Below are 19,829 nucleotides of genomic sequence, written 5' to 3' on the forward strand. Positions count from 1 at the left end.
CTGCACTGGGAGGGACCTGGAACACAGTCACATCAACTAGATTAGTAGAACAGAGTCAGACCTCCTGCACTGGGAGGGAGGGACCTGGAACACAGTCACATCAACTAGATTAGTAGAACAGAGTCAGGCCTCCTGCACTGGGAGGGAGGGACCTGGAACACAGTCACGTCAACTAGATTAGTAGAACAGAGTCAGGCCTCCTGCACTGGGAGGGAGGGACCTGGAACACAGTCACGTCAACTAGATTAGTAGAACAGAGTCAGGCCTCCTGCACTGGGAGGGACCTGGAACACAGTCACGTCAACTAGATTAGTAGAACAGAGTCAGGCCTCCTGCACTGGGAGGGAGAGACCTGGAACACAGTCACATCAACTAGATTAGTAGAACAGAGTCAGGCCTCCTCAACATCCCCTTTAAAGGGACAGTCTGGTCAACATCCCCTTTAAAGGGACACTCTGGTCAACATCCCCTTTAAAGGGACAGTCTGGTCAACATCCCCTTTAAAGGGACAGTCTGGTCAACATCCCCTTTAAAGGGACAGTCTGGTCAACATCCCCTTTAAAGGGACAGTCTGGTCAACATCCCCTTTAAAGGGACAGTCTGGTTTAACAGTTTTAGATGATCACACCAGGTAGTTCATCGGTGGCCACATATATTGAGGGAGCGTGTGTGTGTGTGTGTGTGTGTGTGTGTGTACCTGAGCGGACAGGACGGGTGGAGGCACTTGGTTACGGAGATTGTTCTGGGCTGAGTTGAGGGGCTGGGGAGTGTTATGAGATGGTACTGCACTGCTGCCGTACAAGGAGTTTACATTCTGAAACACACACACACACACGTTAAGAGGACTGAAACACACACACACACACACGTTAAGAGGACTGAAACACACACACACACGTTAAGAGGACTGAAACACACACACACACACACACACACACACACACGTTAAGAGGACTGAAACACACACACACACACACACGTTAAGAGGACTGAAACACACACACACACACACACACACACGTTAAGTGGACTGAAACACACACACACACTATATTCAAGAGCAGCGTAACCACTCACCTGCCTACCAGCCTCAGAGACAGAGGGGGCGGGAGCCTGCCCTGAGCAGAGAGAGGGGATAGGCTGAGCAGAGTGGGAGGGGGAAAAGCTCATGCCGTGATTGGAGGAGAGCTCCTCCGAGGCGGAGCGATCATAAGCAGAGAGCTGCAGAGGCAAGGACAGACGGACAGATGAGGAAGGAGCCATGACATCCTGGAGAACAGGGAGAGGAACAGAGAAGGAGAGAGGGAGGAGAGAAGGAGGAGAGAGGGAGGAGAGAGGGAGGAGAGAAGGCCCCAGAGGATGGAGGGAGGAAGGAGAGAGGGAGGAGAGAAGGCCCCAGAGGATGGAGGGAGGGAGGAGAGAGGGAGGAGAGAAGGAGGAGAGAGGGAGGAGAGAGGAACAGAGGGAGGAGAGGGAGGGAGAGAAGGCCCCAGAGGATGGAGGGAGGAAGGAGAGAGGGGAGGGAGGAGAGAAGGCCCCAGAGGATGGAGGGAGGAGGAGAGAGGGAGGAGAGAAGGCCCCAGAGGATGGAGGGAGGAAGGAGAGGGGAGGAGAGAAGGCCCCAGAGGATGGAGGGAGGAAGGAGAGAGGGAGGAGAGAAGGCCCCAGAGGATGGAGGGAGGAAGGAGAGAGAGGGAGGAGAGAAGGCCCCAGAGGATGGAGGGAGGAAGGAGAGAAGGCCCCAGAGGATGGAGGGAGGAAGGAGAGAGGGAGGAGAGAGGGAGGAGAGAGGGAGGAGAGAGGGGCCCCAGGAGAGGGGAGGAGAGAAGGCCCCAGAGGATGGAGGGAGGGAGGAGAGAAGGCCCCAGAGGATGGAGGGAGGAAGGAGAGAGGGAGGAGAGAAGGCCCCAGAGGATGGAGGGAGGAAGGAGAGAAGGCCCCAGAGGATGGAGGGAGGAAGGAGAGAGGGAGGAGAGAGGGAGGAGAGAGGGAGGAGAGAAGGCCCCAGAGGATGGAGGGAGGAAGGAGAGAGGAGGAGAGAAGGAGGAGGAGAGGGAGGAGAGAGGGAGGAGAGAGGGAGGATGAGAGGGAGGAGGAGAGAAGGCCCCAGAGGATGGAGGGAGGAAGGAGAGAGGGAGGAGAGAAGGCCCCAGAGGATGGAGGGAGGGAGGAGAGAGGGAGGAGAGAAGGCCCCAGAGGATGGAGGGAGGAAGGAGAGAGGGAGGAGAGAAGGCCCCAGAGGATGGAGGGAGGAAGGAGAGAGGGAGGAGAGAAGGCCCCAGAGGATGGAGGGAGGAAGGAGAGAGGGAGGAGAGAAGGCCCCAGAGGATGGAGGGAGGAAGGAGAGAAGGCCCCAGAGGATGGAGGGAGGAAGGAGAGAGGGAGGAGAGAGGGAGGAGAGAGGGAGTAGAGAGGAAGGAGAGGGGAGGAGAGAAGGCCCCAGAGGATGGAGGGAGGGAGGAGAGAAGGCCCCAGAGGATGGAGGGAGGAAGGAGAGAAGGCCCCAGAGGATGGAGGGAGGAAGGAGAGAAGGCCCCAGAGGATGGAGGGAGGAAGGAGAGAGGGAGGAGAGAGGGAGGAGACAAGGACCCAGAGGATGGAGGGAGGAAGGAGAGGGAGGAGAGAAGGCCCCAGAGGATGGAGGGAGGAAGGAGAGAGGGAGGAGACAAGGCCCCAGAGGATGGAGGGAGGAAGGAGAGAGGGAGGAGAGAAGGCCCCAGAGGATGGAGGGAGGAAGGAGAGAAGGCCCCAGAGGATGGAGGGAGGAAGGAGAGAGGGAGGAGAGAGGGAGGAGACAAGGACCCAGAGGATGGAGGGAGGAAGGAGAGAGGGAGGAGAGAAGGCCCCAGAGGATGGAGGGAGGAAGGAGAGAGGGAGGAGACAAGGACCCAGAGGATGGAGGGAGGAAGGAGAGAGGGAGGAGAGAAGGCCCCAGAGGATGGAGGGAGGGAGGAGAGAAGGCCCCAGAGGATGGAGGGAGGAAGGAGAGAGGGAGGAGAGAAGGCCCCAGAGGATGGAGGGAGGAAGGAGAGAGGGAGGAGAGAAGGCCCCAGAGGATGGAGGGAGGAAGGAGAGAGGGAGGAGAGAAGGCCCCAGAGGATGGAGGGAGGAAGGAGAGAAGGCCCCAGAGGATGGAGGGAGGAAGGAGAGAGGGAGGAGAGAAGGCCCCAGAGGATGGAGGGAGGAAGGAGAGAAGGCCCCAGAGGATGGAGGGAGGAAGGAGAGAGGGAGGAGAGAAGGCCCCAGAGGATGGAGGGAGGAAGGAGAGAAGGCCCCAGAGGATGGAGGGAGGAAGGAGAGAAGGCCCCAGAGGATGGAGAGAGGGAGGAGAGAAGGCCCCAGAGGATGGAGGGAGGAAGGAGAGAGGGAGGAGAGAAGGCCCCAGAGGATGGAGAGAGGGAGGAGAGAAGGCCCCAGAGGATGGAGGGAGGAAGGAGAGAGGGAGGAGAGAAGGCCCCAGAGGATGGAGGGAGGAAGGAGAGAAGGCCCCAGAGGATGGAGGGAGGAAGGAGAGAGGGAGGAGAGAAGGCCCCAGAGGATGGAGGGAGGGAGGAGAGAGGGAGGAGAGAAGGCCCCAGAGGATGGAGGGAGGAAGGAGAGAAGGAGGAGAGAAGGCCCCAGAGGATGGAGGGAGGAAGGAGAGAGGGATGAGAGAAGGCCCCAGAGGATGGAGGGAGGAAGGAGAGAAGGCCCCAGAGGATGGAGGGAGGAAGGAGAGAGGGAGGAGAGAAGGCCCCAGAGGATGGAGGGAGGGAGGAGAGAGGGAGGAGAGAAGGCCCCAGAGGATGGAGGGAGGGAGGAGAGAGGGAGGAGAGAAGGCCCCAGAGGATGGAGGGAGGAAGGAGAGAAGGAGGAGAGAAGGCCCCAGAGGATGGAGGGAGGGAGGAGAGAGGGAGGAGAGAAGGCCCCAGAGGATGGAGGGAGGAAGGAGAAGAGAAGGCCCCAGAGGATGGAGGGAGGAAGGAGAGAGGGAGGAGAGAAGGCCCCAGAGGATGGAGGGAGGAAGGAGAGAAAGGCCCCAGAGGATGGAGGGAGGAAGGAGAGAGGGAGGAGAGAAGGCCCCAGAGGATGGAGGGAGGGAGGAGAGAGGGAGGAGAGAAGGCCCCAGAGGATGGAGGGAGGGAGGAGAGAGGGAGGAGAGAAGGCCCCAGAGGATGGAGGGAGGAAGGAGAGAAGGAGGAGAGAAGGCCCCAGAGGATGGAGGGAGGGAGGAGAGAGGGAGGAGAGAAGGCCCCAGAGGATGGAGGGAGGAAGGAGAGAAGGAGGAGAGAAGGCCCCAGAGGATGGAGGAGGAAGGAGAGAGGGAGGAGAGAAGGCCCCAGAGGATGGAGGGAGGAAGGAGAGAAGGCCCCAGAGGATGGAGGGAGGAAGGAGAGAGGGAGGAGAGAAGGCCCCAGAGGATGGAGGGAGGAAGGAGAGGGGAGGAGAGAAGGCCCCAGAGGATGGAGGGAGGAAGGAGAGAGGGAGGAGACAAGGCCCCAGAGGATGGAGGGAGGAAGGAGAGAGGGAGGAGAGAAGGCCCCAGAGGATGGAGGGAGGAAGGAGAGAGGGAGGAGAGAAGGCCCCAGAGGATGGAGGGAGGAAGGAGAGAGGGAGGAGACAAGGACCCAGAGGATGGAGGGAGGAAGGAGAGAGGGAGGAGAGAAGGCCCCAGAGGATGGAGGGAGGAAGGAGAGAGGGAGGAGAGAAGGCCCCAGAGGATGGAGGGAGGAAGGAGAGAGGGAGGAGAGAAGGCCCCAGAGGATGGAGGGAGGAAGGAGAGAGGGAGGAGAGAAGGCCCCAGAGGATGGAGGGAGGAAGGAGAGAGGGAGGAGAGAAGGCCCCAGAGGATGGAGGGAGGAAGGAGAGAGGGAGGAGAGAAGGCCCCAGAGGATGGAGGGAGGAAGGAGAGAAGGCCCCAGAGGATGGAGGGAGGAAGGAGAGAGGGAGGAGACAAGGCCCCAGAGGATGGAGGGAGGAAGGAGAGAGGGAGGAGAGAAGGCCCCAGAGGATGGAGGGAGGAAGGAGAGAGGGAGGAGACAAGGACCCAGAGGATGGAGGGAGGAAGGAGAGAGGGAGGAGACAAGGACCCAGAGGATGGAGGGAGGAAGGAGAGAGGGAGGAGACAAGGACCCAGAGGATGGAGGGAGGAAGGAGAGAGGGAGGAGAGAAGGCCCCAGAGGATGGAGGGAGGAAGGAGAGAGGGAGGAGAGAAGGCCCCAGAGGATGGAGGGAGGAAGGACAGAGGGAGGAGGAGAAGGCCCCAGAGGATGAAGGGAGGAAGGAGAGAGGGAGGAGAGAAGGCCCCAGAGGATGGAGGGAGGAAGGAGAGAGGGAGGAGAGAAGGCCCCAGAGGATGGAGGGAGGAAGGAGAGAGGGAGGAGAGAAGGCCCCAGAGGATGGAGGGAGGAAGGAGAGAGGGAGGAGAGAAGGCCCCAGAGGATGGAGGGAGGAAGAGAGAGGGAGGAGAGAAGGCCTCAGAGGATGGAGGGAGGAAGGAGAGAAGGCCCCAGAGGATGGAGGGAGGAAGGAGAGAGGGAGGAGAGAAGGCCCCAGAGGATGGAGGGAGGAAGGAGAGAAGGCCCCAGAGGATGGAGGGAGGAAGGAGAGAGGGAGGAGAGAAGGCCCCAGAGGATGGAGGGAGGAAGGAGAGAGGGAGGAGAGAAGGCCCCAGAGGATGGAGGGAGGAAGGAGAGAGGAGGAGAGAAGGCCCCAGAGGATGGAGGGAGGAAGGAGAGAGGGAGGAGAGAAGGCCCCAGAGGATGGAGGGAGGAAGGAGAGAGGGAGGAGAGAAGGCCCCAGAGGATGGAGGGAGGAAGGAGAGAGGGAGGAGAGAAGGCCCCAGAGGATGGAGGGAGGAAGGAGAGGGGGAGGAGAGAAGGCCCCAGAGGATGGAGGGAGGAAGGAGAGAGGGAGGAGAGAAGGCCCCAGAGGATGGAGGGAGGAAGGAGAGAGGGAGGAGAGAAGGCCCCAGAGGATGGAGGGAGGAAGGAGAGAGGGAGGAGAGAAGGCCCCAGAGGATGGAGGGAGGAAGGAGAGAAGGCCCCAGAGGATGGAGGGAGGAAGGAGAGAGGGAGGAGACAAGGCCCCAGAGGATGGAGGGAGGAAGGAGAGAGGGAGGAGAGAAGGCCCCAGAGGATGGAGGGAGGAAGGAGAGAGGGAGGAGAGAAGGCCCCAGAGGATGGAGGGAGGAAGGAGAGAGGGAGGAGAGAAGGCCCCAGAGGATGGAGGGAGGAAGGAGAGAAGGCCCCAGAGGATGGAGGGAGGAAGGAGAGAGGGAGGAGAGAAGGCCCCAGAGGATGGAGGGAGGAAGGAGAGAGGGAGGAGAGAAGGCCCCAGAGGATGGAGGGAGGAAGGAGAGAGGGAGGAGAGAAGGCCCCAGAGGATGGAGGGAGGAAGAGAGAGGGAGGAGAGAAGGCCCCAGAGGATGGAGGGAGGAAGGAGAGAGGGAGGAGAGAAGGCCCCAGAGGATGGAGGGAGGAAGAGAGAGGGAGGAGAGAAGGCCCCAGAGGATGGAGGGAGGAAGAGAGAGGGAGGAGAGAAGGCCCCAGAGGATGGAGGGAGGAAGGAGAGAGGGAGGAGAGAAGGCCCCAGAGGATGGAGGGAGGAAGAGAGAGGGAGGAGAGAAGGCCCCAGAGGAAGCCAGAGAAGCGGCAGGAAGCCAAAGCTTTTTTATGACACTGAGCTACCACCAGGGGACTACATTCTGATATGACACTGAGCTACCACCAGGGGACTACATTCTGATATGACACTGAGCTACCACCAGGGGACTACATTCTGATATGACACTGATCTACCACCAGGGGACTACATCCTGATATGACACTGAGCTACCACCAGGGGACTACATCCTGATATGACACTGATCTACCACCAGGGGACTACATTCTGTAATGACACTGATCTACCACCAGGGGACTACATTCTGTAATGACACTGATCTACCACCAGGGGACTACATTCTGATATGACACTGATCTACCACCAGGGGACTACATTCTGATATGACACTGATCTACCACCAGGGGACTACATTCTGATATGACACTGAGCCACCACCAGGGGACTACATTCTAATGACACTGAGCTACCACCAGGGGACTACATTCTGTAATGACACTGATCTACCACCAGGGGGCTACATTCTGATATGACACTGATCTACCACCAGGGGACTACATTCTGATATGACACTGATCTACCACCAGGGGACTACATCCTGATATGACACTGAGCTACCACCAGGGGGCTACATTCTGTAATGACACTGAGCTACCACCAGGGGACCACATTCTGTAATGACACTGAGCTATCACCAGGGGACTACATTCTGATATGACACTGAGCTACCACCAGGGGACTACATTCTGATATGACACTGAGCCACCACCAGGGGACTACATTCTGTAATGACACTGAGCCACCACCAGGGGACTACATTCTGATATGACACTGAGCTACCACCAGGGGACTACATTCTGTAATGACACTGAGCTACCACCAGGGGACTACATTCTGTAATGACACTGAGCTACCGCCAGGGGGCTACATTCTGTAATGACACTGAGCTACCACCAGGGGACTACATTCTGTAATGACACTGAGCTACCACCAGGGGGCTACATTCTGTAATGACACTGAGCTACCACCAGGGGACCACATTCTGTAATGACACTGAGCTACCACCAGGGGACCACATTCTGATATGACACTGAGCTACCACCAGGGGGCTACATTCTGTAATGACACTGAGCTACCACCAGGGGACCACATTCTGATATGACACTGAGCTACCACCAGGGGGCTACATTCTGTAATGACACTGAGCTACCACCAGGGGACTACATTCTGTAATGACACTGAGCTACCACCAGGGGGCTACATTCTGTAATGACACTGAGCTACCACCAGGGGACCACATTCTGTAATGACACTGAGCTACCACCAGGGGACCACATTCTGATATGACACTGAGCTACCACCAGGGGGCTACATTCTGTAATGACACTGAGCTACCACCAGGGGACCACATTCTGATATGACACTGAGCTACCACCAGGGGACCACATTCTGTAATGACACTGAGTTACCACCAGGGGACTATGTTCTGATATGACACTGATCTACCACCAGGGGACTACATTCTGTAATGACACTGAGCTACCACCAGGGGACTACATTCTGTAATGACACTGATCTACCACCAGGGGACTACATTCTGATATGACACTGAGCTACCACCAGGGGACTACATTCTGATATGACACTGAGCTACCACCAGGGGACTACATTCTGTAATGACACTGATCTACCACCAGGGGACCACATTCTGATATGACACTGAGCTACCACCAGGGGACTACATTCTGATATGACACTGAGCTACCACCAGGGGACTACATTCTGTAATGACACTGATCTACCACCAGGGGACTACATTCTGTAATGACACTGAGCCACCACCAGGGGACTACATTCTGATATGACACTGAGCTACCACCAGGGGACTACATTCTGATATGACACTGAGCTACCACCAGGGGACTACATTCTGATATGACACTGAGCCACCACCAGGGGACTACATTCTGATATGACACTGAGCTACCACCAGGGACTACATTCTGATATGACACTGAGCTACCACCAGGGGACTACATTCTGTAATGACACTGAGCTACCACCAGGGGACTACATTCTGATATGACACTGAGCTACCACCAGGGGACTACATTCTGATATGACACTGATCTACCACCAGGGGACTACATTCTGATATGACACTGAGCTACCACCAGGGGACTACATTCTGATATGACACTGAGCTACCACCAGGGGACTACATTCTGATATGACACTGAGCTACCACCAGGGGACTACATTCTGTAATGACACTGAGCTACCACCAGGGGACTACATTCTGTAATGACACTGAGCTACCACCAGGGGACTACATTCTGATATGACACTGATCTACCACCAGGGGACTACATTCTGATATGACACTGATCTACCACCAGGGGACTACATTCTGATATGACACTGAGCCACCACCAGGGGACTACATTCTGATATGACACTGAGCCACCACCAGGGGACTACATTCTGATATGACACTGAGCTACCACCAGGGGACTACATTCTGTAATGACACTGAGCCACCACCAGGGGACTACATTCTGATATGACACTGAGCTACCACCAGGGGACTACATTCTGATATGACACTGAGCTACCACCAGGGGACTACATTCTGATATGACACTGAGCTACCACCAGGGGACTACATTCTGATATGACACTGAGCCACCACCAGGGGACTACATTCTGATATGACACTGAGCCACCACCAGGGGACTACATTCTGATATGACACTGAGCTACCACCAGGGGACTACATTCTGTAATGACACTGAGCTACCACCAGGGGACTACATTCTGTAATGACACTGAGCCACCACCAGGGGACTACATTCTGATATGACACTGAGCTACCACCAGGGGACTACATTCTGTAATGACACTGATCTACCACCAGGGGACTACATTCTGATATGACACTGAGCTACCACCAGGGGACTACATTCTGTAATGACACTGAGCTACCACCAGGGGACCACATTCTGTAATGACACTGAGCCACCACCAGGGGACTACATTCTGATATGACACTGAGCTACCACCAGGGGACTACATTCTGTAATGACACTGAGCTATCACCAGGGGACTACATTCTGTAATGACACTGAGCTACCACCAGGGGACCACATTCTGTAATGACACTGAGCTACCACCAGGGGACTACATTCTGTAATGACACTGAGCTACCACCAGGGGACTACATTCTGATATGACACTGAGCTACCACCAGGGGACTACATTCTGTAATGACACTGAGCTACCACCAGGGGACTACATTCTGATATGACACTGAGCTACCACCAGGGGACTACATTCTGTAATGACACTGAGCTACCACCAGGGGACTACATTCTGTAATGACACTGAGCTACCACCAGGGGACTACATTCTAATGACACTGAGCTACCACCAGGGGACCACATTCTGATATGACACTGAGCTACCACCAGGGGACTACATTCTGATATGACACTGAGCTACCACCAGGGGACTACATTCTGATATGACACTGAGCTACCACCAGGGGACTACATTCTGATATGACACTGAGCCACCACCAGGGGACTACATTCTGTAATGACACTGAGCCACCACCAGGGGACTACATTCTGATATGACACTGAGCTACCACCAGGGGACTACATTCTGATATGACACTGAGCTACCACCAGGGGACCACATTCTGTAATGACACTGAGCTACCACCAGGGGACCACATTCTGTAATGACACTGAGCTACCACCAGGGGACTACATTCTGATATGACACTGAGCTACCACCAGGGGACTACATTCTGATATGACACTGAGCTACCACCAGGGGACTACATTCTGTAATGACACTGAGCTACCACCAGGGGACTACATTCTGATATGACACTGAGCTACCACCAGGGGACTACATTCTGTAATGACACTGAGCTACCACCAGGGGACTACATTCTGATATGACACTGAGCTACCACCAGGGGACTACATTCTGATATGACACTGAGCTACCACCAGGGGGCAGTGCAACGCTGGGAGATGGGGCAGTGCAACGCTGGGAGACGGTACACTACACAGACAGTACCTTGTCGTAGTAAGGGCTTCTCTCCATGGAAGGCTCTTTGTGGATCTGGTGCCTGGAAGCTGAGTTTTTCCCCATCACTCCACTGTACTCTGCCATGTTCACATCCATACGCTTGTCAGACATCATCCCTCCTCCCATCTCCATCTTATTGCTCTTCGACAAGTCTTCAGGAGAGTCTCTCTAGGAGGGGATGGACAGAGAGAGGGATCAGATAGGTCAGAGACGAGAGAGAGAGAGAGAGAGAGAGATAGTCCACTGATGTGCTGGGGGCTGGTCTTGTGTTCCTGCTGCTGCCCCTGGAGGCAGAGGTTTGCAAGTGCAGCAGGAGAAAAGGTATAATTATTTCTCTCGCTCTTCCGCTGCGCAGCGTTCGGGTCTATAAGGTTCCTAGCAGGCAAATCTGTTACACATAAAGTCTACCCAAGACCTGTTCCAATCACACCTGAAGGGTCGGGTTCGAGGAACAAATTACCCGGATTACCCTTCCAACCCCTCTTCACTAAAGGGTCAACACCTGACGAGCTCCAACCCCTCTTCACTAAAGGGTCGACACCTGACGAGCTCCAACCCCTCTTCACTAAAGGGTCAACACCTGACGAGCTCCAACCCCTCTTCACTAAAGGGTCAACACCTGACGAGCTCCAACCCCTCTTCACTAAAGGGTCAACACCTGACGAGCTCCAACCCCTCTTCACTAAAGGGTCAACACCTGACGAGCTCCAACCCCTCTTCACTAAAGGGTCAACACCTGACGAGCTCCAACCCCTCTTCACTAAAGGGTCAACACCTGACGAGCTCCAACCCCTCTTCACTAAAGGGTCAACACCTGACGAGCTCCAACCCCTCTTCACTAAAGGGTCAACACCTGACGAGCTCCAACCCCTCTTCACTAAAGGGTCAACACCTGACGAGCTCCAACCCCTCTTCACTAAAGGGTCAACACCTGACGAGCTCCAACCCCTCTTCACTAAAGGGTCAACACCTGACGAGCTCCAACCCCTCTTCACTAAAGGGTCAACACCTGACGAGCTCCAACCCCTCTTCACTAAAGGGTCAACACCTGACGAGCTCCAACCCCTCTTCACTACATCTGACGAGCTCCAACCCCTCTTCACTACATCTGACGAGCTCCAACCCCTCTTCACTACATCTGACGAGCTCCAACCCCTCTTCACTACATCTGACGAGCTCCAACCCCTCTTCACTACATCTGACGAGCTCCAACCCCTCTTCACTAAAGGGTCGACACCCGACGAGCTCCAACCCCTCTTCACTAAGGGTCGACATGTGAGTTCAAGGTTCAAGGCTGCGTACTCACAGGGTAGTTCATGTTGTTGAACTGTTTGATTTGAGGGTTCAGGGTTCAAGGCTGCGTACTCACAGGGTAGTTCATGTTGTTGAACTGTTTGATTTGAGGGTTCAGGGTTCAAGGTTGCGTACTCACAGGGTAGTTCATGTTGTTGAACTGTTTGATTTGAGGGTTCAGGGTTCAAGGTTCAAGGCTGTGTACTCACAGGGTAGTTCATGTTGTTGAACTGTTTGATTTGAGGGTTCAGGGTTCAAGGTTCAAGGCTGTGTACTCACAGGGTAGTTCATGTTGAACTGTTTGATTTGAGGGTTCAGGGTTCAAGGTTCAAGGCTGTGTACTCACAGGGTAGTTCATGTTGTTGAACTGTTTGACGAACTGGTTCATCCAGGCATCCTCCTGCTTGTTCACTGATTTGTTGATCTGAAACACACAGAGACCCCCTGGGTAATAACCCACACAGAGAGACCCCCTGGGTAATAACCTACACAGAGAGACCCCCCTGGTTAATAACCTACACAGAGACCCCCTGGGTAATAACCCACTCAGAGACCCCCTGGGTAATAACCCACTCAGAGACCCCCCTGGTTAATAACCCACACAGAGAGACCCCCTGGTTAATAACCTACACAGAGAGACCCCCTGGTTAATAACCCACACAGAGAGACCCCCCCTGGTTAATAACCCACACAGAGAGACCCCCTGGTTAATAACCTACACAGAGAGACCCCCTGGTTAATAACCCACACAGAGAGACCCCCTGGGTAATAACCTACACAGATAGACCCCCTGGTTAATAACCCACACAGATAGACCCCCTGGTTAATAACCCACACAGAGAGACCCCCTGGTTAATAACCCACACAGAGAGACCCCCTGGTTAATAACCCACACAGAGAGACCCCCTGGTTAATAACCCACACAGAGACCCCCTGGTTAATAACCCACACAGAGAGACCCCCTGGTTAATAACCTACACAGAGACCCCCTGGTGAATAAACTACACAGAGACCCCCTGGTGAATAACCCACACAGAGAGACCCCCTGGTTAATAACCTACACAGAGAGACCCCCTGGGTAATAACCTACACAGAGAGACCCCCTGGGTAATAACCTACACAGAGAGACCCCCTGGTTAATAACCTACACAGAGAGACCCCCTGGGTAATAACCTACACAGAGAGACCCCACCCTGGTTAATAACCCACTCAGAGACCCCCTGGTTAATAACCCACACAGAGACCCCCTGGGTAATAACCTACACAGAGAGACCCCCTGGGTAATAACCTACACAGAGAGACCCCCTGGGTAATAACCTACACAGAGAGACCCCCTGGGTAATAACCCACACAGAGACCCCCTGGGTAATAACCTACACAGAGAGACCCCCTGGGTAATAACCTACACAGAGAGACCCCTTGGGTAATAACCTACACAGAGAGACCCCCTGGGTAATAACCTACACAGAGAGACCCCCTGGTTAATAACCTACACAGAGAGACCCCCCCTGGTTAATAACCTACACAGAGACCCCTGGGTAATAACCTACACAGAGACCCCCTGGGTAATAACCTACACAGAGAGACCCCTGGTTAATAACCTACACAGAGAGACCCCCTGGGTAATAACCTACACAGAGAGACCCCACCCTGGTTAATAACCCACACAGAGAGACCCCACCCTGGTTAATAACCCACTCAGAGACCCCCTGGTTAATAACCCACACAGAGACCCCCGGGTAATAACCTACACAGAGAGACCCCCTGGGTAATAACCTACACAGAGAGACCCCCTGGGTAATAACCTACACAGAGACCCCCTGGGTAATAACCTACACAGAGAGACCCCTGGGTAATAACCTACACAGAGACCCACTGGGTAATAACCTACACAGAGAGACCCCTTGGGTAATAACCTACACAGAGAGACCCCTGGGTAATAACCTACACAGAGAGACCCCCCTGGTTAATAACCTACACAGAGACCCCCTGGTTAATAACCTACACAGAGACCCCCCTGGGTAATAACCTACACAGAGAGACCCCCCCTGGTTAATAACCTACACAGAGACCCCCTGGGTAATAACCTACACAGAGAGACCCCCCCTGGTTAATAACCTACACAGAGACCCGGGTTAATACAACTCCAGGAAAAGCCTAGAACTACAGCTGGAAGCCTCAGTAATACAGAGACCTGGGTTAATATAACTAGAAGTTGAACTACAGCTAGAAGCCTCAGTAATACAGAGAGACCTGGGTTAATATAACTAGAAGTTGAACTACAGCTAGAAGCCTCAGTAATACAGAGAGACCTGGGTTAATATAACTAGAAGTTGAACTACAGCTGGAAGCCTCAGTAATACAGAGAGACCTGGGTTAATATAACTAGAAGTTGAACTACAGCTGGAAGCCTCAGTAATACAGAGACCTGGGTTAATATAACTAGAAGTTGAACTACAGCTGGAAGCCTCAGTAATACAGAGACCTGGGTTAATATAACTAGAAGTTGAACTACAGCTAGAAGCCTCAGTAATACAGAGAGACCTGGGTTAATATAACTAGAAGTTGAACTACAGCTAGAAGCCTCAGTAATACAGAGACCTGGGTTAATATAACTAGAAGTTGAACTACAGCTGGAAGCCTCAGTTAATACAGAGAACTACAGACCTGGGTTAATATAAACTAGAAGTTGAACTACAGCTAGAAGCCTCAGTAATACAGAGACCTGGGTTAATATAACTAGAAGTTGAACTACAGCTAGAAGCCTCAGTAATACAGAGACCTGGGTTAATATAACTAGAAGTTGAACTACAGCTAGAAGCCTCAGTAATACAGAGAGACCTGGGTTAATATAACTAGAAGTTGAACTACAGCTAGAAGCCTCAGTAATACAGAGACCTGGGTTAATATAACTAGAAGTTGAACTACAGCTAGAAGCCTCAGTAATACAGAGAGACCTGGGTTAATATAACTAGAAGTTGAACTACAGCTGGAAGCCTCAGTAATACAGAGAGACCTGGGTTAATATAACTAGAAGTTGAACTACAGCTGGAAGCCTCAGTAATACAGAGACCTGGGTTAATATAACTAGAAGTTGAACTACAAGCTAGAACCTGCCTCTAGTAAAGCCTACAGAGAGACCTGGGTTAATATAACTAGAAGTTGAACTACAGCTAGAAGCCTCAGTAATACAGAGAGACCTGGGTTAATATAACTAGAAGTTGAACTACAGCTGGAAGCCTCAGTAATACAGAGACCTGGGTTAATATAACTAGAAGTTGAACTACAGCTAGAAGCCTCAGTAATACAGAGACCTGGGTTAATATAACTAGAAGTTGAACTACAGCTAGAAGCCTCAGTAATACAGAGACCTGGGTTAATATAACTAGAAGTTGAACTACAGCTAGAAGCCTCAGTAATACAGAGACCTGGGTTAATATAACTAGAAGTTGAACTACAGCTGGAAGCCTCAGTAATACAGAGACCTGGGTTAATATAACTAGAAGTTGAACTACAGCTGGAAGCCTCAGTAATACAGAGAGACCTGGGTTAATATAACTAGAAGTTGAACTACAGCTAGAAGCCTCAGTAATACAGAGAGACCTGGGTTAATATAACTAGAAGTTGAACTACAGCTGGAAGCCTCAGTAATACAGAGAGACCTGGGTTAATATAACTAGAAGTTGAACTACAGCTGGAAGCCTCAGTAATACAGAGAGACCTGGGTTAATATAACTAGAAGTTGAACTACAGCTAGAAGCCTCAGTAATACAGAGAGACCTGGGTTAATATAACTAGAAGTTGAACTACAGCTAGAAGCCTCAGTAATACAGAGACCTGGGTTAATATAACTAGAAGTTGAACTACAGCTAGAAGCCTCAGTAATACAGAGACCTGGGTTAATATAACTAGAAGTTGAACTACAGCTAGAAGCCTCAGTAATACAGAGAGACCTGGGTTAATATAACTAGAAGTTGAACTACAGCTAGAAGCCTCAGTAATACAGAGAGACCTGGGTTAATATAACTAGAAGTTGAACTACAGCTAGAAGCCTCAGTAATACAGAGACCTGGGTTAATATAACTAGAAGTTGAACTACAGCTAGAAGCCTCAGTAATACAGAGACCTGGGTTAATATAACTAGAAGTTGAACTACAGCTGGAAGCCTCAGTAATACAGAGACCTGGGTTAATATAACTAGAGGTTGAACTACAGCTGGAAGCCTCAGTAATACAGAGACCTGGGTTAATATAACTAGAAGTTGAACTACAGCTGGAAGCCTCAGTAATACAGAGAGACCTGGGTTAATATAACTAGAAGTTGAACTACAGCTAGAAGCCTCAGTAATACAGAGACCTGGGTTAATATAACTAGAAGTTGAACTACAGCTGGAAGCCTCAGTAATACAGAGACCTGGGTTAATATAACTAGAAGTTTAACTACAGCTGGAAGCCTCAGTAATACAGAGAGACCTGGGTTAATATAACTAGAAGTTGAACTACAGCTAGAAGCCTCAGTAATACAGAGACCTGGGTTAATATAACTAGAAGTTGAACTACAGCTAGAAGCCTAGAAGTTGAACTACAGCTAGAAGCCTCAGTAATACAGAGACCTGGGTTAATATAACTAGAAGTTGAACTACAGCTGGAAGCCTCAGTAATACAGAGACCTGGGTTAATATAACTAGAAGTTGAACTACAGCTAGAAGCCTCAGTAATACAGAGACCTGGGTTAATATAACTAGAAGTTGAACTACAGCTAGAAGCCTCAGTAATACAGAGACCTGGGTTAATATAACTAGAAGTTGAACTACAGCTAGAAGCCTAGAAGTTGAACTACAGCTAGAAGCCTCAGTAATACAGAGACCTGGGTTAATATAACTAGAAGTTGAACTACAGCTGGAAGCCTCAGTAATACAGAGACCTGGGTTAATATAACTAGAAGTTGAACTACAGCTAGAAGCCTCAGTAATACAGAGACCTGGGTTAATATAACTAGAAGTTGAACTACAGCTAGAAGCCTCAGTAATACAGAGAGACCTGGGTTAATATAACTAGAAGTTGAACTACAGCTGGAAGCCTCAGTAATACAGAGACCTGGGTTAATATAACTAGAAGTTGAACTACAGCTAGAAGCCTCAGTAATACAGAGACCTGGGTTAATATAACTAGAAGTTGAACTACAGCTAGAAGCCTCAGTAATACAGAGAGACCTGGGTTAATATAACTAGAAGTTGAACTACAGCTGGAAGCCTCAGTAATACAGAGAGACCTGGGTTAATATAACTAGAAGTTGAACTACAGCTAGAAGCCTCAGTAATACAGAGAGACCTGGGTTAATATAACTAGAAGTTGAACTACAGCTAGAAGCCTCAGTAATACAGAGAGACCTGGGTTAATATAACTAGAAGTTGAACTACAGCTGGAAGCCTCAGTAATACAGAGACCTGGGTTAATATAACTAGAAGTTGAACTACAGCTGGAAGCCTCAGTAATACAGAGAGACCTGGGTTAATATAACTAGAAGTTGAACTACAGCTAGAAGCCTCAGTAATACAGAGACCTGGGTTAATATAACTAGAAGTTGAACTACAGCTGGAAGCCTCAGTAATACAGAGAGACCTGGGTTAATATAACTAGAAGTTGAACTACAGCTGGAAGCCTCAGTAATACAGAGAGACCTGGGTTAATATAACTAGAAGTTGAACTACAGCTAGAAGCCTCAGTAATACAGAGACCTGGGTTAATATAACTAGAAGTTGAACTACAGCTGGAAGCCTCAGTAATACAGAGACCTGGGTTAATATAACTAGAAGTTGAACTACAGCTAGAAGCCTCAGTAATACAGAGAGACCTGGGTTAATATAACTAGAAGTTGAACTACAGCTAGAAGCCTCAGTAATACAGAGAGACCTGGGTTAATATAACTAGAAGTTGAACTACAGCTGGAAGCCTCAGTAATACAGAGACCTGGGTTAATATAACTAGAAGTTGAACTACAGCTAGAAGCCTCAGTAATACAGAGAGACCTGGGTTAATATAACTAGAAGTTGAACTACAGCTGGAAGCCTCAGTAATACAGAGACCTGGGTTAATATAACTAGAAGTTGAACTACAGCTAGAAGCCTCAGTAATACAGAGAGACCTGGGTTAATATAACTAGAAGTTGAACTACAGCTGGAAGCCTCAGTAATACAGAGACCTGGGTTAATATAACTAGAAGTTGAACTACAGCTGGAAGCCTCAGTAATACAGAGACCTGGGTTAATATAACTAGAAGTTGAACTACAGCTGGAAGCCTCAGTAATACAGAGACCTGGGTTAATATAACTAGAAGTTGAACTACAGCTAGAAGCCTCAGTAATACAGAGAGACCTGGGTTAATATAACTAGAAGTTGAACTACAGCTGGAAGCCTCAGTAATACAGAGACCTGGGTTAATATAACTAGAAGTTGAACTACAGCTAGAAGCCTCAGTAATACAGAGACCTGGGTTAATATAACTAGAAGTTGAACTACAGCTAGAAGCCTCAGTAATACAGAGAGACCTGGGTTAATATAACTAGAAGTTGAACTACAGCTGGAAGCCTCAGTAATACAGAGACCTGGGTTAATATAACTAGAAGTTGAACTACAGCTGGAAGCCTCAGTAATACAGAGACCTGGGTTAATATAACTAGAAGTTGAACTACAGCTGGAAGCCTCAGTAATACAGAGACCTGGGTTAATATAACTAGAAGTTGAACTACAGCTAGAAGCCTCAGTAATACAGAGACCTGGGTTAATATAACTAGAAGTTGAACTACAGCTAGAAGCCTCAGTAATACAGAGACCTGGGTTGATATAACTAGAAGTTGAACTACAGCTAGAAGCCTCAGTAATACAGAGACCTGGGTTAATATAACTAGAAGTTGAACTACAGCTAGAAGCCTCAGTAATACAGAGACCTGGGTTAATATAACTAGAAGTTTAACTACAGCTAGAAGCCTCAGTAATACCTTGGGGGGGATTTTCTTCATGTAGTTCCAGCTGTGTTGCTGTGGCCCGTTGTTCCTGTTGTCCTGACCGTCTCTGTGGTTCTCTCTGTGACCGTCTCTGTCCCGGTCTCTGTGGCCGTCTCTGTGACCGTCTCTGTCCCGGTCTCTGTGGTTCTCTCTGTGGCCGTCTCTGTCCCGGTCTCGGTGACTTGGGGTGTTGATCCACATCCCGACCTCCACCTCCTCCTCCGGTTCCCAACTGGCCCGGCACGACACCTCCTCCCCACACCAGGTACTACTCTCCTGCTGCATGGGCTTGGGACCTGGAGGGTGGAGAGAGGACGAAGGAATTAAACCTGGAGACACGAGGGGACCTGGAGAGAGACACGAGGGGACCTGGAGAGAGAGACGAGGGGACCTGGAGAGAGAGACGACGAAGGAATTAAACCTGGAGACACGAGGGGGCCTGGAGAGAGACACGAGGGGACCTGGAGAGAGACACGAGGGGACCTGGAGAGAGAGACGACGAAGGAATTAAACCTGGAGAGAGAGACACGAGGGGGCCTGGAGAGAGAGACACGAGGGGGCCTGGAGAGAGAGACACGAGGGGGCCTGGAGAGAGAGACACGAGGGGACCTGGAGAGAGAGACACGAGGGGACCTGGAGAGAGACACGAGGGGGCCTGGAGAGAGAGACACGAGGGGGCCTGGAGAGAGAGACACGAGGGGGCCTGGAGAGAGACACGAGGGGGCCTGGAGAGAGACACGAGGGGGCCTGGAGAGAGACACGAGGGGGCCTGGAGAGAGACACGAGGGGACCTGGAGAGAGACACGAGGGGACCTGGAGAGAGACA

General features: G+C 51.5%; 1 protein-coding gene across 1 annotated transcript in view; it reads right to left on the reverse strand.

Moving 5' to 3' along the window:
• The window catches only part of LOC135532299 (trinucleotide repeat-containing gene 6A protein-like), a gene marked incomplete at its 5' end in the record, with an annotated part of 63,547 nt that overhangs the window by 35,518 nt on the left and 8,200 nt on the right, over positions 1 to 19,829 (reverse strand). Inside the window, 4 exons of the mRNA XM_064959867.1 lie at positions 698 to 814; positions 10,696 to 10,875; positions 12,347 to 12,424; positions 18,998 to 19,299. Of these exons, the coding sequence (XP_064815939.1) occupies positions 698 to 814; positions 10,696 to 10,875; positions 12,347 to 12,424; positions 18,998 to 19,299 (677 nt within the window). The remainder of the gene's footprint in view (positions 1 to 697; positions 815 to 10,695; positions 10,876 to 12,346; positions 12,425 to 18,997; positions 19,300 to 19,829) is intronic.

Source organism: Oncorhynchus masou, unplaced genomic scaffold, assembly GCF_036934945.1.
Source record: "Oncorhynchus masou masou isolate Uvic2021 unplaced genomic scaffold, UVic_Omas_1.1 unplaced_scaffold_1808, whole genome shotgun sequence".
Classification (NCBI taxonomy): Eukaryota; Metazoa; Chordata; class Actinopteri; order Salmoniformes; family Salmonidae; genus Oncorhynchus; species Oncorhynchus masou.